Source organism: Dreissena polymorpha, chromosome 13 (assembly GCF_020536995.1).
Source record: "Dreissena polymorpha isolate Duluth1 chromosome 13, UMN_Dpol_1.0, whole genome shotgun sequence".
Classification (NCBI taxonomy): Eukaryota; Metazoa; Mollusca; class Bivalvia; order Myida; family Dreissenidae; genus Dreissena; species Dreissena polymorpha.
The window spans coordinates 6,599,100-6,626,260 of NC_068367.1; the positions used below are offsets into that span (position 1 = coordinate 6,599,100).

General features: G+C 36.0%; 1 protein-coding gene across 4 annotated transcripts in view; it reads right to left on the minus strand.

The window, feature by feature from the left end:
- Window positions 1-15,880, minus strand: part of LOC127854424 (adenylate cyclase type 6-like) — a 71,827-nt gene extending 55,947 nt beyond the window's left edge. For 2 of the 4 annotated variants that reach the window (XM_052389449.1, XM_052389452.1), the window contains exons 1-4: window positions 12,860-13,214; window positions 7,665-8,803; window positions 4,854-5,003; window positions 855-976 (exon numbers count right to left, since the gene is read on the minus strand). In XM_052389449.1, the coding sequence (XP_052245409.1) occupies window positions 855-976; window positions 4,854-5,003; window positions 7,665-8,660 (1,268 nt within the window). In that variant the 5' untranslated portion in view covers window positions 8,661-8,803; window positions 12,860-13,214. Of the gene's footprint in view, window positions 1-854; window positions 977-4,853; window positions 5,004-7,664; window positions 8,804-12,847; window positions 13,215-15,786 lie in introns of those variants that run through there. The other 2 variants (XM_052389451.1, XM_052389450.1) reach the window with 2 other exon arrangements.
- Between the last annotated feature and the right edge of the window lie 11,281 nt (window positions 15,881-27,161).

The following is a 27,161-nucleotide window of genomic DNA, read 5'->3' on the forward strand; positions in this document are numbered from 1 at the left end:
ATTGGTTGCAAAATGTTTGATATAATGTGAATGTGTTTTTTTCGCTTGAAGATTATGGTATGTAAATCAGGCCAATACCAAACAAGAGGCTACAGTGTTTACTTCACTATTTTGGGAATGGGGCCAAGTCCCTTTTGAATGGGAAAATCACGAGATTTTGACCAAAATTGGCTGCGAATCATTAAGTGTTGTTGTTGTTTTGCTTATAAATCAGGCTTATACAAATTAAATGTTTTCAATATTATATTAACTATGGTTGAACTTTATATATAGGGCTGGATAGGAGATGAACAAAATGTTGAAATCCTAAACAAGAAATATCTTTAAAAAAGATATACGGCGTAAAAAGTTTAATGAATGAGATCAAGGATAGCGAATGTCTTTTTCTGTGCAGTTCTTAGCTGCATCACACGCAGTACGGGATGTTACGGGGATGTTATTTATCAATATAAAGCATTTAATGACAAACTTCAACACATTCCAACATCAGTGAAAAGGCCCCTTTAATACATGTGTAAATTTTCCTCCTGTGCAGTCCATTCAGGCAGCGACAACACTTTTATCTTAGACTGAATTTTTATTTAGAAGAGACTAATCTTTCACAAGAAATTCCATAAAAGAGGAAAGTTCCGTCCTTATTCAGCCTATTAAGACTGAACAGGCTTATCTAGGATGACACTTTACACACATGCATTAAGCCCAGTTTTCCCAGAGCAAGGTTCATATATCAAGAACTGACATAATGTCCTTACCTGACATTCTCATGTCTTTGTATGTAGATCTTATGGAACATTATGTCTTACCTGACATTCTTTTGTCTTTGAATGTAGATTTTATGGAACATTATGTCTTACCTGACATTCTCATGTCTTTGTATGTAGATCTTGTGGAACATTGTGTCTTTGGGTTTGCCGGCGATGTCAGCCTTCATTTCCATGGCGATGTGTCGCGGCAGAACAGACAGCAACAAACGCTCCTACAGAATATAGAAAAAGTAATTTATTACACTTTATTATGGTATTTATTGCTGTGACATCAACAGCCTTGGAGCAATCGCCAAAACCGGTTTGTATTGGGTTTTTTGGTCAAATTTAGGACCAAATTTCTGAATGATTCACAATCTCAAAAAGCATATATTTTTCCCCAATTACTTTATAAAATTTCAAAATGAAAGTTTCCACAATTTTTTTAGCTCACCTGTCACGAAGTGACATAGTGAGCTTATGTGACCGTGTGATGTCCTGCTTCCGTATGTGTGTGCGTGTGTGCGCGCGACCGTCCGTCAACAATTTGTTTGTGTAGACAGTAGAGGTCACAGTTTTCATCCAATCTTTATGAAATTTGGTCAGAATGTTCATCGTGATGAAATCTGTGTTGGGATTGTATTTGGGTCATCTGGGGTAAAAAACTAGGTCACTAGGTCAAAAACTAGGCCACGTGATAGGTCAAATAATAGAAAAACCTTGTGTAGACAATAGAGGTCGCAGTTTTCATCCAATCGTTATGAAATTTGGTCAGAATGTTTATCTTGATGAAATCTGGGTTGGGATTGTATTTGGGTCATCTGGGGTAAAAAAACTAGGTCACTAGGTCAAAAACTAGGTCAAATAATGGAAAAACCTTGTGTAGACAGTAGAGGTCACAGTTTTCATCCAATCTTTATGATATTTGGTCAGAATGTTTATCTTGATGAAGTCTGGGTTGGGATTGTATTTGGGTCATCTGGGGTCAAAAACTAGGTCACTAGGTCAAAAACTAGGTCACTAGGTCAAAAACAAATCACTAGGTCAAGTAATAGAAAAACCTTGTATAGACAATAGAGGTCACAGTTTTCATCCAATCTTTATGAAATTTGGTCAATGTGTTTATCTTGATGAAATCTGGGTTGGGATTGTATTTGGGTCATCTGGGGTCAAAAACTAGGTCACTAGGTCAAATAATAGAAAAACCTTGTGCAGACAATAGAGGTCACAGTTTTCATCCAATCTTTATAAAATTTGATCAGAATGTTTATCTTGAAGAAATCTGGGTTAGAATTGTATTTGGGTCACCTGGGGTCAAAAACTAGGTCACTAGGTCAAATAATAGAAAAACCTTGTGTAGACAATAGAGGTCACAGTTTTCATCTAATCTTTATGAAATTTGGTCAGAATGTTTATCTCAAGATGAAATCTGGGTTGGGATTTTATCCTGCCTCAGTTGCAAACATTGACCAAATAAAGCAGGGTCGGATAAACTAGTTGATATCCGGCAGTACATCACGTGACCGTGATCTAACAGTAAGTATGTATTCATACGCGCTGATTAACATGTTCTAATATTTGACCTTTGAAATTTATTGGGACGCATCATGAAAGTTATCGTTATATTATATATCATCATTTTTATCTTCTTAAAAATATATCACCGAACTAGACTTCCGTATTTATCATGTTCATTTACTTGATTACGCAATTTATGACGTATCTAGTGTGACGTCATTTCTCTGACAAAACATACTATCTAGTTTCTCTCAGGATTTTAGGGACAACAATTTTGACGTGGTGGTTTTAACAGTATTTTTTAATATTTTAAAGCATCGAACGAATCATAAACGATTTTCGGAGTGTGTGTTTGTCATTCATAAGTGTTAACTTCGATAGGAATAAAATAATTCGCTACGACAGGATTACGGTTTCGTTAATCGGGTTTTGGGTCAGAATGGTTAGCATTCGATACAAACGCTATCAAAAAAGAGTGTGGTTTAAAATACATTGCGATAATAGAGATGGAAAAACAGAAAATGGATTCCGACAAAGGGATGGAAGAACAGACAATGAATGTGTATATCGTTGTACATTTATTGTTATAAGCTATGGATTAAAGTTGTCATGAAGGTAAATAAAATTTAGTTTTTGTTTTGCTGATGCATTTTGATTTCATTTTTTTACCAAGAAAAATATCACATTCTCGATTCGTTTTTTATTTCTTCTCTTAATAGTTTCGATAGGAAAGTATTAAAAGGAACAGTTTAATGTGGAACTATTTTTAGCGTGACACAATCGGTAGTTATTCGGTCGTCAGGAATGTAGGAGGCCCGACAAGAATAATTATATTGTTATGTAAATTAATCATTTGTCTTTGATAAAATGTGTCAACAGCATGAAGCAGGATAAATCGAATACATGGTTGGTGCTGAGATGGAGAAAGTTTATCCGGTTCGGCCCGAAAAAGAAAAATAGGGCTCGCTAAAGCTCGCCCTATTTTCTTTTTCTAAGCCTCACCGGATAAACTTTCTCCATCTCGGCACCAACCATGTATTCTCTATGTATTTGGTTAGTCAGGTGAGTGATTCAGAGCCATCATGGCCCTCCTGTTTATATATAAATCTCAAATTTTAGTTGAGCTCAGTCAAACTATAGTAAATATAATATTGAAAAAAAATGATTTTCAATTTCAATGCGTTTGTTAGCAAAAAAGAACAGCAAGTTTCTTAATTTTATTCAAAAGAACTCGATTTTTTCCAAAATAAATGGGCCCTGGCTTCAACTCCATTACCAAAATGAAGGCAAAAAATACACTGCGATCAGAACAAGAGTAATAAAACCCATGCTTAATTATGGCTTTTTTTACAAAACTAAAGCACCCATTTAAAATAAATAGACCAACAAATTTTTTATTACATAACACTATATACCTTTTCATTACAATAACTGAAGTAATTCATTGAATTAAATCTGGAAACCATAATTTTAGGGCAATGTTGTTGTACATTCACAACCAAAACTTTGCAGTTTTTGCATTCAATATTTGTAATGATATTTTTTCAAAAACTATGAAAATCTATGAAAATGTCTCCATCTTTAAGTGAATAACAAAAACTATATCTGCATTATTCCTTATTGTGTGCATTCAATATGTTTAATATATATGAAGAAATTAAAAGCAATAATGATGGTCAAATGTAACTTAATTGGAACCTCACAGGGTTACCTGTTAACCATTTACCACCTTGTTACGTATTTTGACCACTTAGATACGTATTTTGACCACTAAGAAACATATTTTGACACATTGTAGTTCCATAGAAAGTTACATTTAATTAAAGACCTTTCTTACTAGATTGAAATTTCAAAGGCTTAATTTCCAGCCCTTTAATTCTGATGTGCAGCAGCTGGTTGAAAAAGCCATTTTCACTTTGCCTCTTATGGGGGAAAGGAATAAATTTTCTTACAGGTTTTGTTGGACGGAGCAATAACTTGGTGATCTCAGACTGTAGAAAACAGTTTAAATGTAAAGACCTTCAAACAATGTCTTATTATTGGAAAGGACGAAATACATATTTGTCAAAATAATCATCTTTTAATGTATAAGGACTAAACAATCCATACTTATTGGCAAGAGCTAACCAAATGTGTTCCTGATAAAAATGACAAGTTTGTGATTGCGCATAAGAGATGCAATATTTTTAATTGCATCTATTAGACGGCCATTCATCACAGGACAAGGTGCCACCTGTGTTTTAGAGACGCATTAATGAAGAAGCCAGTATTACTTCCAAGTTTGCGCTCAGGACCAGAAGTCTTTAACATACACAAAGAATTCTACAAGTTGAGTAAGATGTATATGGTTTTTCAACATATTTCCCATCAGTTTAAAAATCGGAGATTGCAGTGAAATTCAATGAAAATAAATTCCTTCACAAATGTACAAAAACATAAAATAACAACCTATTTGGACACGTGAAGAAAGGTGTGACTTTGATGGTGTTGTTTTTAAAGCAAATCAATGTTATTATAAGAAAATTAAACTGGCTCATCAGTTGCACATGCTAAGCTTGGAATGACAACTCTAGGATGCACATTGTGAGTTACCTGCTCCTGATTTTCCCGCTGGGTGGTAAGACGAGCCTCGATGCATCGCCGCGTCTCGAGGAACGCCTTTCTCTGAGCGATCTCAGTGGGATAGTGAGTGAACACCCCTGCCAGGTTCACGCACGCAAACAGGCAAATATTGCACAGGATCTGAAAGACGTGAGAATGGCAACATTTCAAGGTCCATTTTGAAAAGGTTTGAAATCAGAAACATTCCCTGCAATATTTCAACCTACATGATTAACGTGATGAGCATGAAATGAAAACTTTGCTAGCTTGCAAAGTTTAGTGACCTCATTCACAAAACCAATTACAATTTTTTTGTTTCCATATTATTTGAACATGGAAAACTTCTAATTGTGCACATTGAAACAGAAAATCAGGAGTAACGAAATTCATTGGAAACTCTCTAAACTGGATCCTGTCTAAACTGCTATTTTCTCTAAACGGAACATTTTGTTCAGTCGTGTTTAAAAAAAACAAACTCACTCCTCTGACAGCCTCAATACAAGAGTCATGCTAATTTTGCAGAAAAAGCAACAGTAAGAGTTTGATTCATGGTCCTACAGGCCAACCAGAGAACAGCAGTCATTCAAGAGAAATCACTTAAGTGACCATTGTAGGCAGGTGACCATTGATCTTAGGTGATCACTTTGTAGATGGTTGGTTGGTTGGAAGTATGGCTAGGTTCATATGCCACCAAGTTGTAGATGGTTGGTTGGTTGGAAGTATGGCTAGGTTCATATGCCACCAAGTTGTTCGCACACTGTGTTAAATGGTAACGAAAGTTTATTGCTTATAAATGAGTACAATAACACTAATTATTTATATATTAAATAATACAAATTAATATCTTATAAATTGATTTATATTCAGACCTTTTAGTTAACTTATGGGTTTATCAACAATAATTTTGTTTTTTTACTCATGCATCTTGTTCATGCAGTAAAACCGGCAGTTTGTTTTACATTAGTTGGAATACATTTTTATATAAATGTATTGTTATATTGAAATGAATTGAAATGAAAACATATATGTATACATCTGTTAATGTAAAATATTGTTAAAAGGTGTGAAAATGTCAAGCATGTTATTAAAGCCAGTAGTACATGTTTTTGAATAACTTATAAAGCTTAATTTAGCCTTTTAATTCAAAGAGTCATGTTAACCATGCATTATCACAAATGTCAATTGCAATAACCCAGGCTTTGGTATCAGGACCAGTACATTATCATATATTGCTTATTCTCAGTAATAATGTACAGGACTTTAACACTTGGGTGCACAGGTACTTGAAAAAAAAATGTGGTCCTTATATATATAATATAATAATAATTACCTGTGCTTGGATGTTGTTTTGGTATTATAATGAAATACCATGAAACAGGATGTTTCTTTTATGTACAATTTATATTACCTAATGAACTTAAAATAATACACTCTATATATAATGACGCTACCAAATTGGACACAAAAAACAAGAAAAGCCTGCGAGTAAATCAGAGTAAATCGCAGGCTGTTCAGGTTTTTTGCTATCTGCTTCTCATCAATAAAATAGGGTTGGAAATTAAGCCTTTAAAACTTGAATCCGTACAGAATGTTCTTTGATGTAACTTGATTTCCTAAGGTACTACAAACAGGTCAAAATGTGTATTAAAACATCTCAGATGTAAAGGGTTCACAAGTGAATCAAAACAAGAGACAGGTCAAGTGATGTCATGATGACACCCAAGAGGCACTCTGAGAGCCACTTTGGACCTGATAAGGAGTGCAGTACCTGGTCTGGCATGGCATGATAAGACGTCCCTTATCAACTGAACTGAGAGTGAATATTGATCATAAACATCTGACTGCTATCTAACTGGTATAATCAACTTCACAAAGGGTTTCTTCTCTTTAAAGAAACCTAGTCACAGACTGGAAATTAACTAACATCTTAACTTGTTGTCCCCGTTAAATGTATTCATTAAAAACATGTATAGTCCCCAATTCCTTTAAGAAAACTTCACTGTATATTTTAGAATAGCAAACCTATGCTATCAAATGTGCCTTGTTCTGATAAAACTGGGCATAATGCATGTGCGTAAAGTGTCGTCCCAGATTAGCCTGTGCAGTCCGCACACGCTAATCAGGGACGACACTTTCCGCCTTAGCCTAAACTTGATTTTTGGTCAGGAGGGACTTCCTTGAAACTAAAAATCCCATTAAAGCGGAAAGTGTTGTCCCTGATTAGCCTGTGCGGACTGCACAGGCTAATCTGGGACGACACTTTATGCACACGAATTAAGCCCAGTTTTATCAGAAATTAATAATCTGATTAAGCAGATAAACTGACTCCTGGGCTTTTTTTCCTTCTTTAGCAAGGGCCTTATATAGGCCTTTTCCCCCAAGAGATTAGGCCCCTTCCCCTAAGATAATTTCTTTAAAACCATGCAATTTTCCCCAAATTTGAAGCTTACTTTGGGAAATTTCTTCCCTTTTTTCAGTTGTGTCCATAACTTTTCCCCAAAATGGAAGGTCAGGAACTTACCCCAAATCAAGAAAAAAGCCCTGAATTCCAGATTAACCCATTTATGCCTAGCAGCTATAAAAAAGGCCTTGGCAAACAGCGTAGACCCAGATGAGACGCCGCATGATGCAGCGTCTCATCAGGGTCTGTTCTGTTTGTTTAAATGAATTTCTGTAAGAAATATTCTAAATATAGAATTTAATATACTAGACATCCCTAATTTTGGAAATTAATGTATCCAATTTAGAAGGATGGGAGAGTCCACTAGGCATAAATGGGTTAAGATGAAAAAATAGTCCTACCTGTTTCCAGACTAAAGGACTGTCATGATTTCTGGCTACAGTGATAATGACATGCAGTACAGTGACGATATTAGCACTAATGACTGCAATCCGCATTCGCACGGGAAGGAACGTGTAAGTCAGGTACACGAACAACAGTGCGCACCACAGGCTGTCCATCACGGACCGAGGCTGCGTGTCACTAGTTATCACAGAAATGAACCCCGCCTGAATCACGGTGACCCCGTAACACACCAACTGGGCCTGGTACTGGTCAAACGAACTTCGGTTGCACAGAATTTCAATAAATATGAAGATCGTAACGATGATGCCTAGGCAGACACCCCTTACTGGCATGACACCCCCGCTTATGTAGTAAAATATAATCAACAAAATGGCTATCACACATAGTAAGGCTATAAGAATGGACAGATTGTACTGATTCAGCTTGAAGAAATATCTTTGGTATAAATTTTCCAGCTTTGGGTTCTTAAATCGTTTGCTTTTGAACACCTGTTTAATCGTTGCCTTATTAAACCAGTTTTCCTTGTCCAGCATATTCTCCTCCTCCAAATGTTTATTCTTCAGTTTAGATTGTTTCTTCTTATTCTCTGCCTCAAATCTCTCCTGCACTTTCTCCCAAGCAGACTTTCGAGTGGTGGACGTCGGGGAGATTGGCAACGGAGAGACTTTCCCCAACGATTTGATGTTAAAGTATTCTTTTAGGGACTGCTTGCTATTCTGCGATTGTATCTTATCAGAATGTTTACTGGACCCTGTATAACTGACTCTCACACCAGAGTCACCATCATTGTTCTCTTTTTTCACCTCCCCCATGTTGTTTTTGCTCTCCGTATTGTTTTTGCTGTCTGTGTTGTTTTTTCTCCCTGTATTGTTTTTGCTCTCTGTTTCCACGCAAAAAATATCGCCATTGTGATGTGCCAGTATTGTCCCATTGAGTGCTTTTGGTGGATCAATGGAAGGTCTGTCAACGTTCATGGTGGTGTCTCCATCCATAACACTTAGGACAGAGAATCAATAACTAATTGATTGCATCATTACAAGTAGACATCGGAAATGGATAATCTCGGCTCATACTGGCATGTAGATGTATAAACTTTGATTTGATGGAGCTGCCTTCTTGTACGATTTGTTAACGTCTGGAAGAAATAAATTGTACAAATCATCATCATCATCATCAAAATCATCATCATCATCACCATCGTTGTCATCGTTGTTGTCGCCGCCGTTGTCATAGTCATCATCATCATCATCATCACCACCACCATCATCATCAAGTACAGGTAACATTACATTCAAACAAAGGGGAGATATTGCACAATGTTAACAATTTTGAATTGAACATGTTTTCCAACAATATCATATAATAGTATCCAAAATTTTGTTTCCACATTTGTTAAACTCATTTTTTTAAACAATCATTACAATCGTAATTTCCTGAATAATAAAACACATACAAAAAATACATACAGCTCCAAAAAATTACATATTCAGTATTTAAATTAAAACAGGTAATTTTGTAACACTTTTTAAAAGCAACATACCTTACAAAGTGAAACTAAATCCTAAACAGCACATCTGAAGAAATTATAAAGTTCTACAATTTGCAGAACTTATTTTTAAACAAAAACAAAAATCCCCATCAAATTAACAATTATTTGCATTAATTTATTAATAAAATGGTATTTATATTTTAAAAATCACCTAATTTTTGCATCTGTTTTTGACAGCTGATAGCATTTATAAGGGGCACACAAAAGTTTATGGCAGTTTTTCAATTGTCTTCTCAGCTTGTTTCATACAACATAAATACAAAAAACTGGCTATTACATAAACTGATTGCTTTGGCTATTTTTAGACAGTATTAGGGCCACAAATAATTGATCACTTATGCAACATACAGATTTAGACCCAAAAAGTAAAACAGCTGTACAGTTTGCACACAACTGTTGTTCACACATTCATGACCCTATTGCACTTCCCTGTAATGTATGCTGGTATTTACTTGTAAAAGTAGCTAAGAAATATTTTTTCCCAATTATTAAATAAACCCAGAAAAGCAGTAAATAATAATAATATTCATATTTTAATATATAATTATATATAAATATATAATTCATATAATGGCATCAATTGGAAATTTTCTAAATTTGTAGTAAAGAACAATACTTTAATTAAGATATAACTTTTTAATACAAGTACATATTCTGTTAACATATTTCTGCTATACTTATCAGTCATTAAACAAAAATAGTGTTTTCTTCTTTAACCTCCTTAAAATTTTGCTTTTTTTCCACAAATATTTGATGAGCCTTTCATTTTAAGGCGTGAACAAAATTGTTCCCTTTTACATGTACTTTACTTTATTTTTCAATAATGTCTTTTACATATCATGTGTTCATAAAATGATAGCTTAATACATTGAAACATTGTACTTGCTTTTTTAAACACTCAGTTTATTATAAATATATACAATTAATGTAAAAAGTGGTCATTTTTTAAGCAAAAGAAATTGTTTAAAAATCATTCAAATTAAAAGTTCATGCAGCACTATGTAGCCGATGATTATTATGTCTTGTGTTGAAAAAAAGTACTTTATAAAGGGGGTTAAATTCTTCTTTAAGACCATGATTTCTAGGTCATAAAAACCTAATGAACTAGAGAAATATTTCATTATGTATATTATATATTTCTCTATTTATGATTTTATTCATATACTTAAATATTTTGCATTCAAGTTTGTCTGAAAAGTGGTATGATAAATACTATTATTCTGTCACTATTTTTTTTCAGGAAAATGAACCCAAAAGCCCTTTATAACGGTAACCATATCTTGTTCTTCCTTTTTTGATAATAATATTTTTAGTTTATATAACATAAAGGGACATTTCACTTCTTGATAAATTGACAAAATTCAAAATTAATAGTTGTTTCAGATTTGCAATTTTTGTTGTTGTTGTTGTTTCTATGTTTTGTGAAAGGAAACAATAATACTTAACATTAACCATGCTCTATCTATATCCATTATATGCATCTTTTGAGGATTGTTAAAAATGCCAAACAATTGTATAATTTGTAAAGTTCTGTTGTTATTGTTATATTTTGTTACATTATGAGGATTGCTTATATAATGTATAAAAAAATCCAATTACTATGTCAGCATGGATGGCCAAGTGGTTTAGAGCTAGACTTTAACTCCAAGGTCAGTGGTTCAAGCCCAGTTGGGAATTACTTTTATTTATTTCTTTAATTTTATTTTTGCTTCATTATGGAACTCTTTAGTTCCGATGTTTACATAAACAGGACTTACTCTGCCATTCGCCAAATTAGCCAAGGGCTACAAATTGTCCTATTTGGCTACAGAAAATTCTATTTGGCTACAATTTTTTCTTCATTAAAACCTAAAAATAGCCCAAAATAGAAGAATTTTGCAATAGCAAGGCGAATTTGGATAAGAAATTGTTGAGCCAGGGGAAGCCCTGCATAAATCAATTTAAAGAAGACAAACTTCAAAACATACCATAACCTGTGGCAAGGTCCCTTCAAAAATTCAATATTTGGTTCTTATGTTGTCACCACGAGTTATGGAGTTTTCTTTCAATAACAAGTTAGGTAAATTGGATTTATAGAATAAACGCCGCGGAGGTTTCTGTTAATTGGTATAAATAGGGATTATCACACCTTTTGTCGATAAGTGTGTACACTTATTGAGTTGTTTGGAACTAATTAAATTATCTGATTAAAATGTACGGAGTTGATGTTATAAATCGGGAGATGTTTGCAAAGTGTTAATATTTATTACTTAGGCTTATAACCTATTAATATTCTCATCTGTGACCCAATCCTTAACACCTTTATTACAATCATTTAAAGCTCGTTTGTAAACAATTTGCATAATAATATTTTCATTGTTAAGAATTTTAAACCAAAACTTTATAATTTTAACATCAATAACATTATTGCAGGGTTTTTTTTGGTTTGTGGGGGAAGGGGCCTTTAGCCCTTATGTGGGGGAAATTTTACGTGGGATTTTCCACTTTGGGGAAAAATTGTGCGCTTGGGAATTTTTGCAGCGTTTCCCTTTTTGGGGGATTTGTTTACTTACTCTCCCATTATTACAATACATTTGTACATTTTTGCACTATATTCATTGTCTTTTCATAATTTATTTCGTTTGGCAAGATTAAATTGAAATAGAATTAAGATATTATAAGCATGAGACACATCTTTCTATTAAAAAAAAAAAAAAAAAAAATTTTTTTTTTTTTTAAGGGGGGAATTTTTGGTTCTGAAAGGGGAAAAAAACAGCCTAGTTTGGTGGGGGAAGACGCCGATATTCGGCGTCTGTTATAAAAGGTGAAAAAAAAACCTGTTATTGTTATTGTACCACCATGTGCCTCAATATAGTTCTAATAGCACTCCTGTCAAATGTGGTCCTATTTAAAGGGATCTTTTCACGCTTTGGTAAATTGACAAAATTGAAAAAAGTTGTTTCAGATTCGTAAGTTTTCATTTTAGTTATGATATTTGTGAGGAAACAGTAATACTGAACATTAACCATGCTCTTATATAGCCATTATATGCATCTTTTGACGATTTTAAAACCTAAAAATTATTAAGCGTTGCAACGCGAAAGGATTGAATAATTTGGAGAGTTTTGTTTTTGTCGTTAAATTTTGTGAAACTACGAAGATTGCTTATATAAGGTATAAAATACGTCAAAGATGTGTACTCGGCTGAATAGCTCAGTAGGCTAAAGCGTTTTTACTTCAGGACTCCAGGGGTCACTGGTTCGAAACCTGCTCCGGGCAATGTTCTTTTCCTTTTTTTAATTTTTTTCTTGATTTTTTAATGGAGCTTTTACGATCCAATGTTTACATTTATCAATATAAAGCATTTAATGAATAAGTTAAAAAAAATGCCAAAATCTGTGAAAAGGCCCCTTTAAATATTACAAAAGCAATATATTAATAAAATAATTTTTAAATCTTATTCATAACAACAAGACTAGCTATATTTGTGCATATTCTTAATGACATATGGCTTAGAATTAACAATTTTTATTGATAGCATAATTTTACTTTTGAACTCAAATTATCAATGATTCTTGCTATTAGTACAATTAGTAAATGTCATTTCACAAAAAAGCATTGTAGACATTCTTAACATTTAATGACACTTACAAAACTAAATACCTTGCATCAGCAGATGTTCAAATATTCCCACTCAAAAAGTCTACAACTGTTTAAAATCCATATTTCAATAATTACATCCCTGAGTGCAGGTCCAACGATACACACAGGTGTGTTTACAACTTTTCATAGGTGCTGTATAGATACTGCACTGTAAACTTCCCGTTCGATACATCGACAGAATTTCGTTTTATTACGAAAACCATTTTGCTTGACAAAGTGTATACATTTTCATATGAACCGTTATCTATTATTTTCACAACTTCGTCAGTCGTCATAGAAACGGCGACAAAATTAGTGTGTCGCCTGTTAATCGATAGGTAGGTCTCTCGAAATGGAATCCTATAGGCAAGCAAATTCTGATTACCTGAGGAAGGCAACATGGACAAAATATCGCTATCAGCAGTTAATTAAAGCGGCATTTACAAAGTGTCGCCGTATAACTTCAACTCATATCGCGTACACAGGCAAATAACGAGTGATTTCAAACATAAAATAGCATTGAAACTTGGAATTGCCGGGAAGCACCCGACGGAACCCCTACCAGTTCGGTGTGGTGCCCATCAACCAAGCTCAGATGCGCCGGGGGCTCTTTTTATCTCCCGCCACAGGGATATAATTGGTGTTGTCCGTCAGTCCTCTAGGACAGCCTCACCCTCTAGGACAGCGTAAACCAGCCAAAGCCTGTACATAGTTTTAACCAATCTTTTAGATTGTAACCCAGTGGCTGTCTGATCCCTCAGTTAGGTCAACCATACAGTCTATCAAGACTCCTGACATTTACCGGAAGAAGAAGAAGTCCGTCCGTCCGTCTGTTATAAATTTAATTTTTGTAGGAGGATATCAACTTAACGAATTTGCTTGTTTAACCATGAAATTATTTAATCCGCGCTTTGTGAAAACGGGGCTTTATGCATATGCTTAAAGTGTCGTCTTGCAGTAACCTATGCAGTTCGCACAGCAAATCAGGGACATCACTGTCCGCATAGACTGGAAGTATTTACAAGATACTTCCTTAAAATAAAAATTCCATAACAGCGGAATGTCGTCCCTGATTAGCCTATGTGGACTACAAGGGCTAATCTGGGACAATACTTTGCGCACATGCATTATGCCCCGTTTTCCCAGAGCGAGGCCCAACTATGTTAATATTTTGTTTTCACTCCATACGCATTGAAGCCGCTGTATAAAACAGTTCTAAGCATTTCATGTGTGGATATATTTATTTATCACACTTGTAATCGAAGTGTCCTTCTGCCACATTATTGCAATAATTCAAATGCGTAGCTGCGTAAGATCGAGATGCTTCGTTCTCGCACACGGGTCATGCCATCAATGCAGCACGTGATTGCGATAATTTATAATATAAAATTATCAACATGTAAGAGAGATCAAATGTATTGAAAGCAGCTGTGAGTGGCGGCTTATTTCTGTCCCTTAATATAATAGAATCTCGTACAATCTAGGCATGTATAAAGATGTTTGAAGAAAAATATATAATTCTTTCAAGTAACCATGTTTTAATGTAATTTTGTATACAAAGAACTATAGGACTCTACTTTACGGCAGTTGATAATTCTGATGAGTTTGCTGGAGCGGTTGTCGATGTTTCTGCCGGCCTGCTGCTGATGACGGTCATCAATATTAGCATTGCTATGGGGAAAACCGGGCTTTAGGCCTGTTCAGTCCGCAGAAGCTAACCAGGGATGACAGTTTCCGCTCAAATGTATTTTTCGTTTAAATAAAAGAAGCTCAGCGAAAATCCAGTTAAAGCGGAAATTGTCGTCCCTGATTAGCCTGTGTGAACTGTACAGGCGAAATTGAGAAGATACTTTCCGAACATGCATTAAGCCCCGTTTCCACAGACAGACAGACGGACGGACGGACGGACGGATGAACGGCCGGACGGACGGACGGACGGACGGACAGACAGACAGACAGACACATACACAGACAGACAGACAGACAGACAGACAGACAGACAGACAGACAGACAGACAGACAGACAGACAGACAGACAGACAGACAGACAGACAGACAGACAGGCAGGCAGGCAGGCAGGCAGGCAGACTGACAGACAGACAGACAGGCAGGCAGGCAGGCAGGCAGGCAAACAGACAGACAGACAGACAGACAGACAGACAGACAGACAGACAGACAGACAGACAGACAGACAGACAGACTGACAGACTGACAGACTGACAGACAGACAGACAGACAGACAGACAGACAGACAGACAGACAGACAGACAGACAGACAGACAAATTTTCAGACTGATACAAAGTTATTCAGACTTATACTAAGTACATCGTCTTCATACTTACATATACACATTTATTTCTGTCATGTGAATAGGTATAAGTTAACAACAAAACATTACATAATATAAAAAGAGCGCGACGCATAAACATGTATCATATGTTCGGGTGCTTGCATCGAATGCATGTATTTAAAGGGAACTTTTCACAGATTTTGTCATGTGCTGAAGTTTGTCATTTAATGCTTCAAATTCATAAATGTAAACATTGTAACTAGATTGCTCAATTTAAAACCTAGAATACAATAAAAGAAAGAAAGATAAAATAATAATCATATCGCATAGCAAGATGGATTATCAAGTTATCAAAATAAATATCATAAATATAATAATAAATACTAGTTAAATATTATATTATATATTAATAGACTAAATACTAAAAACATTGAAATTATAAACAACAAGAAACTCAGTTGGCAAATTTTCTCCATAACCAATATTGAACATACAAAGATAAAATCTGGCATTGGTGTGCATGGAAGTATATTCGGTCGTAAGACAAAACACCAATGATGGGTTATTGTTTAGATTGGCATTCAGATATGAAGGCCATGCACTCTGGACCCAACCGGCCTTTTCGTCGTAGCTGTATAAGCCAGCTTTTCACCTTACCTGACCTTTGTAAGTGTCCAATAAAATTCAATTAAAATTTCCCGCGGCTAGACACAAATGGATACACTTCATTTAGTCCGTTGGCTGATTTGAGCATTGCACCAGAACATTGGAAACATAAACGCGTCTTTGTAACACTGTTTTACTGCGTGTTCAGCATGAAAATTTTTATCTCTAATAAAAGGCTTGATAGATAGAACAGTTTTACACTAAACACTCGACATCAATACAGTCTGTGCGTGCACCTTTTATTTTCGGAGGATTGCCAGCGCTAGAGCGTTTGTACTTAACGGCTATGTCCTCATATTTAGTAATAACTTTCAATATTCCTGTCTGTGTATTAATATATGTCAGTTCATAAAAGTATCGTTTTTCCATATCCTGATATTCGTTTTGGCCAAACCATTTTAAATTGTTTTCAAAATTGAAATTGAGCATTTAACATGTAAAAGTATAAAGTTTTAAACAAGCCGTCGTTCCAGAAGTGGAAGCGTGGCCTCGGGCCTCACTTTAATGCATCGCATTCCAACCCGCAAGGTATCAGGGTCAGTTCGCGGCCAGTAAAACAATCGTTATATAATATAGACGCTATCGCGTGAACTAGATGAACTAGAATTTTCTTAAGACCAGAAATATGTTAATTGAACATATTCAGCGATATAATTATGGTTTGTCAATAATAGATTCTTAATGTGTTTTCAACAATACCATGATAAATATTAGTTTTGATTATTTTAACAAGAATTATTCCACCATATTTACTAATGTATTAAGCATGAGCGCGATGATTCTCGATACTGTTTATAATCGAATCAAATAGCAATGCCCGACAAACCACTACAACAGGTTTGTTCGAAGAACGCGCATATAAATATGTAAAATATGTACGGATACTCCGCGTGTGGCCGGTTGATTCATATGTTTTAATCTCAATTCCATTCTTCTTTTGGTTTTCTGTTTTGTATCTGTAGGGTAATGACCAGCAATATCTAATAATGTAAAATAAGGCGCGAAAACTCCGCGTAACATCCCGTACTGCGTGTGATGCATCTAAGAACTGCACAGAAAAAGACATTCGCTATCTTTGATCTCATTTATTGAACTCTTTACCTTTCACAAACTCCTACCACAATCAACGCCTTATATCTTTAAACAAGAAATATCTTTAAAAAAAGATATACGGCGTTGATAGTTCAATGAATGAGATCAAGGATAGCGAATGTCTTTTTTCTGTGCAGTTCTTAGCTGCATCACACGCAGTACGGGATGTTACGCGGAGTTTTCGCGGCTTATTTTACATTATTACATATTGCTGGTCATAAACCTATAGATACAAAACAGAAAACCAAAAGAAGAATGGAAGTGAAATTAAAACATACGAGTCAACCGGCCACACGAGAAGTATCCGTATTTATAGGCGCGTTCTTCGAACAACCCCGTTTTAGTGGTTTGTCGGGCATTGCTATTTTATTCGATTATTAACAGTATCGATAATCATCGCGCTCATGCTTAATACATTGGTCAATATAGTGGAATAATTATTGTTAAATTAATCAAAAATAATATTTATCATTGTATTGTTGAAAACACATTAAGAATCTACATATTTCTGGTCTAAAGAAAATTCCAGGTCACCTAGTTCACGGAGAGCGTATTTATTATATAACTATTATTTTACTGGCCGCGAACTCCGGTGATGACCTGTATATAAACTCTGACATTCATACACTGGCCGCGAATTGACCCGATACCTCGGGGGTTGAAATGCAATGTATTAAAGTGAGGCCTCGCTTCCACTGCTCTTTATACTTTTACATGTTAACATGTTGACAAGAATATGGAAGTAAGTACTAAATATGAGAACATAGCCTTTAAGTATAAACGCGTTTCGCTGATAATTTTCTGAAAATAAAAGGTGCACGCACAAACTGTATTGATGTCGAGAATTGAGTGTAAAACTGTTCTATCTATTAAGCCTTTTCATTAGAAATAAAATTGTTTCATGCAGTAAAACAGTGTTGCAAAGACGCGGATATGTTTCCAATGTTCTGGTGGTATACTCAAATCAGCCAATGGAATAAATGAAGTGTATTCATTCGTACCGCGGGAAATTTTATTTGAATTTTATTGAATACTTACAAAGGTCAGGTAAGGTGAAAAGCTGGCTTAATACAGCTTACGCCGAAAAAAAGAAGAAGATATTTCTTGTTATTGCGTTAAGTAACTCTACTCTTTACGGAGAATCCGAAAATTGACGAAGTGTTACGATTGGAAGGCATAATGGAACTGCACGATAAAACCCGTCGCGAGTTGTAGTCGTACGTAGTCAATTCGGTGTGCACCATATGGCCACTCGTATGGGCCCGGCCCGGACTGAACCTAACCATATTATCCCGGCCCTATAGGAAAATTAAAATCAATCAATAAATAAAAACTCAGATCAATAATGGCAACTTTATGTACTAATGACGGGCGGGTCTCGGACGATGGTCACTTCGGTATTGGTCACTTCCATATGGATATGGCCACTAGTCTGGGCTCGGCTCGAACTATACCTCACCATATTATCCCGGCCCTATAAGTGTAAGTTACCTGTATAAAATAGTTATGCGGGCCACGGGCTTAATTCTGAGGAAAAAAAATAGTATACTAATATTAATTAATTTGGTTCTAAAACTGTACCGTAAACAATTCATGATATATGTAATTTTAAAGATTCCAATTAATAATGGCTATCTTATGTACTTATGACAAGAGGAACATTGCATCAATAAATAAAAAGATATAGAAACACTGCATGTAATGTGCACGCCGAGAACCTATATTTGTATTTGGGGTCCAAATTGACTTCGGATTGGTAGTACATTACAGTGCAGTGTCCAATAACACCTTGGTGACGTCAATACATAAAAAAGTAAATAAACAATACTATAAACAAGGCAAAGATGAGGGAGCTGTCTATAACGAACGTTCGCGGTTTCCTCGTCTGCGCCTTAAGCTTAACGGAATATCAAAAACCGCGTGCCCGTGCCACTTGTTCTCCAATGACTTACTAAATAAAACTCAAACTATCTGGACACACCTCAACTAACTACAACCCCGGTAGATACGTAATCAGGATAAATATATACGTAGGAAATTAGAGACAAAACAGTCATAGACTAATATAACCTGTATATTGTCTCATTATAACCCAGATCAACAATATCAAATGTCTGGAATAGATTTTTGTGAGAATTACGATATCACACTGTGATCATCAGGTTACAGTATAGCCCTCACATAATTGAAACCAGAGATCTACATATAAGCTGGGGTAGATTCAATTTACAATTAAACATGATAAATAGCAATGTATGAGGCATATACTGAATACCACTACCAAATGACTGGAATAGATTTTTGTGAGAATTACGATATCACATTGTGATCATCTGGCTACAGTATAGCCCTCACAAAATCGAAACCAGTTATATACATATCAGCTGAAATAAATTCAAATGAGAATTAAGAATCTCAGTACAACATCAACAACACACAATGCTAAAACGACGGAAGGGTACGTTTTCCCTAACACGCAGGTCACTCAGCCTTTTTACGACGGGAGGGCACGTTCCCCTTAATACATGCCACTCGGCCTTTTTCGACCACTATGGATAAGCTCTAATCCTTCTTTTACAACCGAATAGCGCTCGAGGTAACAAAACCCAGGGTTCCGCGAGACCCTCGTTTTCCTTCTCTTAAGCTGTAATCAGCAACGACGACGAAGGTAGGGGAAAAGCACACAGACAACATACTTCCACGCAGGATCGGAAGACGCAGTAAGTGCGCACGTGGGCAAATTTACCCACAGTGCAACCCCTTAGGTGTAAATATTGTTGTAATTAAATGTGATTAGTAAACATGTTTTTACCATATGTACAAGACTTAAACATGTTGAGTAGAGCGTGTCGGCTGGGCTAGAGGGCGCGCCTGGAGAGATATCTCTCGTCCGTGCACTCTGGCTCCGTTGACATGACATACCCAACATGACAAAAATAAAAATAAAAAATAAATAAGAGAATGGTGACGGTATGTGTTGTTGTTTGTTCCCCGACTGAAGCGTAGGTGATGTTTTCTTGTAGTGTAGTGTAAGTTTTTTCCTTGCATGACTGTGCCTTGTTACGTTTGACGTTGAATTGTAACCTTTGTATTGCTAACCTGCACGTAGTACCCTTGTCACTATGAGGGTCAGATCGAATTAGAGGGATGGTCAGCATTGACATCCCAGATCTATTCCCTCCTGACCAAAATGCACTAATACATATAATAACCATCTGTAACCATAAGCAATATGAACAGGAATAAGAACGTGCGCTCTCTCTCTCTCTCTCTCTCTCTCTCTCTCTCTCTCTCTCTCTCTCTCTCTCTCTCTCTCTCTCTCTCTCTCTCTCTCTCTCTCTCTCTCTCTCTCAAAAACAAACCAAAATAAAGGCGCGTGAAAATTGTCTCCCCAAGAAAGAAAGTGTAGAACCAGAAATTGTCCTCCCTGTTCCCCCGACAACCAGGCATCTCGGTCCAACCACACAAACGCAGCCCCTTTACTACTATATTAAACTAAATTACCTTTAAAAACTAGTCTTACCCTTGCAACACCATTAAAACACCTGACAATATCCAATAGCACAACAGAGAGAGCCCATGTGCATTTACACATCAAGACACAGGGCAGTAGAGTAATATCTGTACTAATCTATGTTTATGTACTAACCAGTCCTCCGCGAGGGACGTTAAACGGGGGTGCAGTGTATCGGTGCTGTACACCGGGCACTAAAAAGAACCAGGGGCGCCTCTGGAATCGGGGCGCCCTCTGTATCCCGCTCGAACCCCCACTAACACCTCTTGGGGCGGAGAGCACAAAAACCACACACAAACTATAAGGAATAAACATTAATGCCAATAAGGATAATGCTAATCTAGAGATAATAGGAATACTGCAAAAACCATTTCGATAAAAGGCAAACCACTACATAATCCTAAAAATAAAATAAAAAAATACAAAGCATTTAGACACATTAAGGTCTCATTGGCAATCGTGCTCTGACGTATAATATGACCTAATTTTCTCCCCTGAAGGGTCACAGGGGCAGGTCGATACATCTGTAGTCGCGAAGACGCTGGACGACCTGTAAATAAATCTCAAACACACACACAGTCGTACGTAATATACGGACGAATATAGCTTGGGAGCAGTGTCTACATACTGAGAATCAAAATTGAACACGAACGACCTAAAAGATCAGATAGGAAGGGCAGTGTACCTTATAATTATACCCAATTAATTAATCAAAGGATACATTTTTCCGTATGATGCCAGATGTCAAGTACATGCATCTCGGCCTGTATAATGCTTACCCCAAGACATGATAGGACACAAGTGTTAGGAAGTAGGATAGGTTTTTGTTTGCTATTTTATAAGTCTTTTGAAATTATTAATTATTATAACTTGTGATTGTAAATTAATAGAACTTTATATTTAATAAACTTAGCATTGTGAACTGTTTTAGTTGTGTTTTATCATACTTATAGAGTTAAAGTATAGAACTACGTTACAATCATCAACTGGGCTCGATCCACTGACCCTTGGAGTGAAAGTCTAGCACTCGAAACACTAGGTCATCAATGCTCGTAAAGCGGGTGGTGTCTTTTTCGGCGTAGCTGTATACGCCAGCTTTTCACCTTACCTGACCTTTGTAACTGTCCAATAAAATTCAATTAAAATTTCCCGCGGCTAGACACAAATGAATACACTTCATTTATCCCATAGGCTGAATTGAGCATACCACCAGAAAATTGGAAACATGTCCGCGTCTTTGTAACACTGTTTTACTGCGTGTTCAGCATGAAACAATTTATCTCTAATGAAAAGGCTTAATAGATAGAACAGTTTTACACTCAATCTCGACATCAAACCAGTTTGTGCGTGCACCTTTTATTTTCAGAGGATGCTAGCGCAAGAGCGTTTGTACTTAAAGGCTATGTTCTCATATTAAGTTCTGACTTCCATATTCCTGTCAACATTTAAAAGTATAAAGAGCAGTGGAAGCGTGGCCTCACTTTAATGCATTGCATTTCAACCCGCGAGGTATCAGGGTCAGTTCGCGGCCAGTGTGTGTGAAAGTCAGAGTTTATTTACAGGTCATCAGTTCGCGGCCAGTAAAATAATCGTTATATAATATAGACGCTATCGTGTGAACTATGTGAACTGGAATTTTCTTTAGACCAGAAATATGTTAAATGAAGATATTCAGCGATATAATTATGGTATGTCAATAATAGTTTCTTAATGTGTTAAATGAATAATATTTACTATTGTATTGTTGACAACACAATGTGTTTTCAACAATACCATGATAAATATTATTTTCAATTAATTTAACAAGAATTATTCCACCATATTGACTAATGTATTAAGCATGAGCGCGATGATTCTCAATACTGTTAATAATCGAATCAAATAGCAATGCCCGACAAACCACTACAACAGGTTTGTTCGAAGAACGCGCGTATAAATATTAAAAATATGTACGGATACTTCGCGTGTGGCCGGTTGCTTCATATGTTTTAATTTCAATGCCATTCTTCTTTTGGATTTCTGTTTTGTATCTATAGGTTTATGACGAGCAATATGTAATAATGTAAAATAAGCCGCGAAAACTCCGCGTAACATCTCGTACTGCGTGTGATGCAGCTAAGAACTGCACAGAAAAAGACATTCCCTAAAGATATTTCTTGTCATACTTAACATAAGCAATCCTCGTAATGTCTCACAATATAACGATAACAACAGAACTCTCCAAATTACTCAAACGTTTCGCGGTTTGTAACGCTTAATAATTTTCAAGTTTTTAAATCGTCAAAAGATGCATATAGTGGATATTTTCAAGCATAGCAAATGTTTAGTATTTCCTCGCAAAACTACAACAAAAATTTGCAAATCTGAAACCGTTTTTTTCCAATTTGTCAATTTACCAAAACGTGAAAATGCCCCTTTAAGTAGCTTATAAATATTGAACAAAAGTACAAAGAAGGCACCCAGTTTAGATGTAATAATTTATTTTTTGCCTAGATCTAACATGAGAAGTAAGAACAGTAGATCTGCTGATACATACGTTTTCTGTATCGCGTGTAAAGACATACTTGTGTGTGACAATAAATTCAACACTAGATAATTTATATCTGTGGATCCACATTCACAAAGGTAATGTATGATCAATTTGAGTGTAACCTGGCTGAAAATGATTTCTTTCTAGAATACCAATATGGTTCAGGCGTAAGTATTCTACCGAAACATGTCGCAAACTAAAGTTGCTCGTTTTCAAACAGACAGGTCGAATTCAGTTTGAATGCTCTTTCTTAATTTACAAAATTTCTTTGATACCATTGACCAAGAAATGTTACTAATAAAATTACGGCGTTCATGACGATTTGCGGTTGAGTGGTTTCATCTTAATTGTGTTTTAGACATGAGCTGGTCGATGTTTATGGCGTTTTCTTTTCAACTTTCCAAATCGCATGTGGCGTCTCACAATGGTCAATATGAGGGCCATTTAATTTGTAGCCTAACCCTGGGCTTGATGTGCGTAAAGTGTCGTCCCAGATTATCATGTGCAGTCCGCACAGTTTAATCAGGGACGACACTCTCCGCGTTTATGTTTTTTCTCGTTTAAATGCAGTAAATTCTTAGCGAAATTTCAGTTAAGGTGGCAAGTGTTGTCACATATTAGTCTCTGCTAATCTGGGATGAAACTTTACGCGCAGGGCTTAACCCATTCATGCCCAGATGCCTAGCGTCTAGAAAAAAAGGCATTGGCAAACATCGTAGACACAGATGATGCGGCGTCTCATCAGGGTCTGCGCTGTTTGCTTAAAGGAATTTTTGTAAGAAATATTTTAAATATAGAAAAACATATACTAGACATCCCTAATTTTGGAAATAAATTGATCCAATTCAGAAGGATGGGAGAGTCCACTAGGCTTAAATGGGTTAAGCCCAGTTTTCCCACAGCGATACTCATTTCTTATATATGTCTATGATAGATATGCGGTTGTAAAACATCAATTACTTTTATATGCTGACGACTATGGGCAATACTGGTAAAAGGGAGAAATATAGAAGTAATTGAAGACTTGATTAGTTCTGAATTTTATGTTGTTAGTGATGGCCTTATATGGAATATGTTTTCTCTGCGTATCGGTACAACAGAATATTTAATGTTTGGGTAAAAATTTAAGTAAAGTCAAAAGCTTGTCAGGCATTTATAAACGTCATATTATTGAGTCAAGTGATTCTGAGAAATATCTTGGAGCAAGTATTGATGAAAGTCTGTCATTTGACAGTACAGCTATGTAAGTGGTACAAACAAAACGATCAGTTAATTCATAACGTAAATTTCATTATAGATAAAGGAGTTTATATCTGCTAGCACTCAGAAACGCTTAATGTCACTTCGATCATGCCTCTGTAATATGGTTTTATTTCAAGCTCTCCTAACTCAGAATCTTGGAATTAAACTGCAGGATACCCAAAATATGAATGAACAGCTCTCTGGCAAAACGGGGCTAAATGTCTGTGCGTTAAGTATTGCCCCAAAAGAAACTTTCCGCCTAAACTGGATTTGCGCGAAGATGAGACTTCATTCAACGGCAAAAGATCATACAAGCGGTAACTGACGGGCCTGTGTGGACTGCTTTGAACGCTTATTCTTTACGAACATTCAGTTTATGCGGAAAGTGTTGTACTTGATTATCATGCGCGGACATTTATATCTGGGACGACACTTTACGGATAGAAATTTAACCCCCTTTTTAGCATGACTCATATGTCGATTACCACTGTTGAAAATTAGTATTGTGTGACTTTATTGGTGTCATCCTTGAGAGCCATGTTAGTAGATATGGCTTGATATTTTTATTTATAGATTAATCAATATTGTTTTATCTAGACTTTAATGTATTTGGGCTGTGCTCTGTGAAAAGGGGGTGTAATGCCTGTGCGTAAAGCGTTGTCCCAAATTAGCCTTACAGGCTAGATCTAATCAGGGACAACATTTTTCGCTTTTATGATATTTTTCGTTTCAAAAAAGTATCTTCTCTGCAAAAATCTAGTTTACCGTATTTTACCATGCATAGCGCGCGGTTTTTTACCTTCAAATTTCAAAATAAAAATTCAGTGCGCGTAATACATTGACACAACGCTTTCCTGGTTGCTAAATTGCAAAAAATCCATTTCGTAATCGTAAATCTTCACAATTGCCGCCATTTTTGTTATTGCAGAAAACTACACCCTATAATGTTATAGACCGAAGGGGCCGTTGTCGAAACAACATATAGCGGGAAAGGTTAGGAATGAACGGGGTAGTAACAGTTTTGACAAAAATTAAAAGATGAAAAAAATGTCTTTGTTGGTGTTTTCACACTTCTTCATTGATTGTTCATTAAAAAAAATCGAGCTATATCGATCCCCGTGCGTCGCGGTATTGTTTGTTAAAGTTTTTGTTGTCATGAAAACTCGTTGATTTACAACGCAAAACGTCTTATTAGAACTGAGGCTAATTATTTCAATCATATTTTTCAACTTCGCTTTTGCTTTATTTTGATAATTTAATCCAAAGTTTAATGTTAGCAATTCCGAAAATTTGCACTCTATGTGAATTGACAGTTTGACGTCATCAAAGGAAAGCCGCTTCCTGTCTGAAGCAATAAAGCGACAAGTTTCTCGCCGACAAAATTGGCTTCCTTTGTCTAGCAATCAACATGCCGAACCAATTGTGTGTTTGTTCCTCAATGGCAATCGTCCAATTAAATAATAGCACGTGCAAAGCTCCGCCTTCGAACCTTTTGAAGAGAACGGAGGTGGAGTTCAACGGTTAATTGAGCAAGTGTATTACGTAGGTTGAGTTCTGATTTGCCGAAATTACTCGGCCCTAAGCATTGAAACGACGAATACGTTTATCAATCATTTTCCGATCTCTGCATAAATATGCTACTGTGCGAGTATACTACGTAGGTTACAAACCAACAATAGAGATATAGACTCGTTTTATTTTCTTTCAATAGAGACAAACAAATGATATTTGTCAAATGGCTTTACGCCAATAACGCCAACTGTATGGAATTGAGCGTTCGGGTGTATTGTTTGTCTCACTATAATATCAACTAGACGCAGTGAAGGCGCGAAATACCGGGTCAAACTGGATTTAATGGGGAGCATCTCTTAATGGGGAAATATTTAAGTCGATGAAAAATAAAATGGGATCCACGGACGATTTGCGTTAAATTGGACATTGCGATGTTGCGGGTCTGCAGAAGAAGATGTCATACGATGTTGTGAGCGGCAGGTAATGAAAATGTTACACTGTTCAAATGTGAGTAATAGGTAATGGTGGTTCGAATTTAACGCGCAGGGGTCTTGAAAAAACACGCGCAGTGCGCAGCAATAAGGACATATCGGTGTTCACGAGAGAATAATCTTAAAAATTATCAAAAAATATAGTGCTATGCAACCCATGCTCCTGATCGTAAAAACGCTCCCTACTTTAAAACAAAAAATTAAGCGCCCGAAAAACTCAGATTAAATGATTGCGCAATATAAAAATGGCGGCCATTTTCGGCCAAATTTTCGGGTTTTGGGTCTTGAAATCTTTTTTTTCTCCATTTTGGCTTTAAAAAATCGCATGCGCGTTATACATGGTAGCGCGTTATACATGGTAAAATACGGTAGGTGGAAAGTTTCGTCCCTGATTAGCTTGTGCGGACTGCACATGTTAATGTGGGATGACACTTTACGTATATGCATTAAACCCCTTTTTCACAGAGCGCGGCTCATTTGTTTGTTGTTTGTGTTGCCATGTAATCTGACATTATGTGTTGAAATAAATTTAACTATCTAAAGAAGTAGATGTACGTGCTTTATCAGTGATAAACAGTTAGCAAACAGAAGAATCTTGACTGTCTTTACTTACGGATTTAGAACAAGCTCAACTGGGAAGATCTATAATAGATCCATAAAATTAAGGTGAACAAACTTAACCTTTGATGACGCTATGACCGGTGTTAACCTATCTCCGGCTTGTCCACGTTTACGTTTATTGACAATCTCGATACAATCATATCGTGATTATTTTTAGACAATTCTTCCCGCAAAAATTATTAGGTTAACAAAATTAAGTAGATCTAGTCTTTTATCCAAAGAAGGGACAATTATTGAAAATGACTTTAATGTGTGCTATTGTTTACCATACTATTATATGTTCTGGCATTAAACACGTTCGTATTATAGGTAAATAAGAAAACGCAACTTCTCAGTATGTAGTTCAAACAAAAATACAACGACT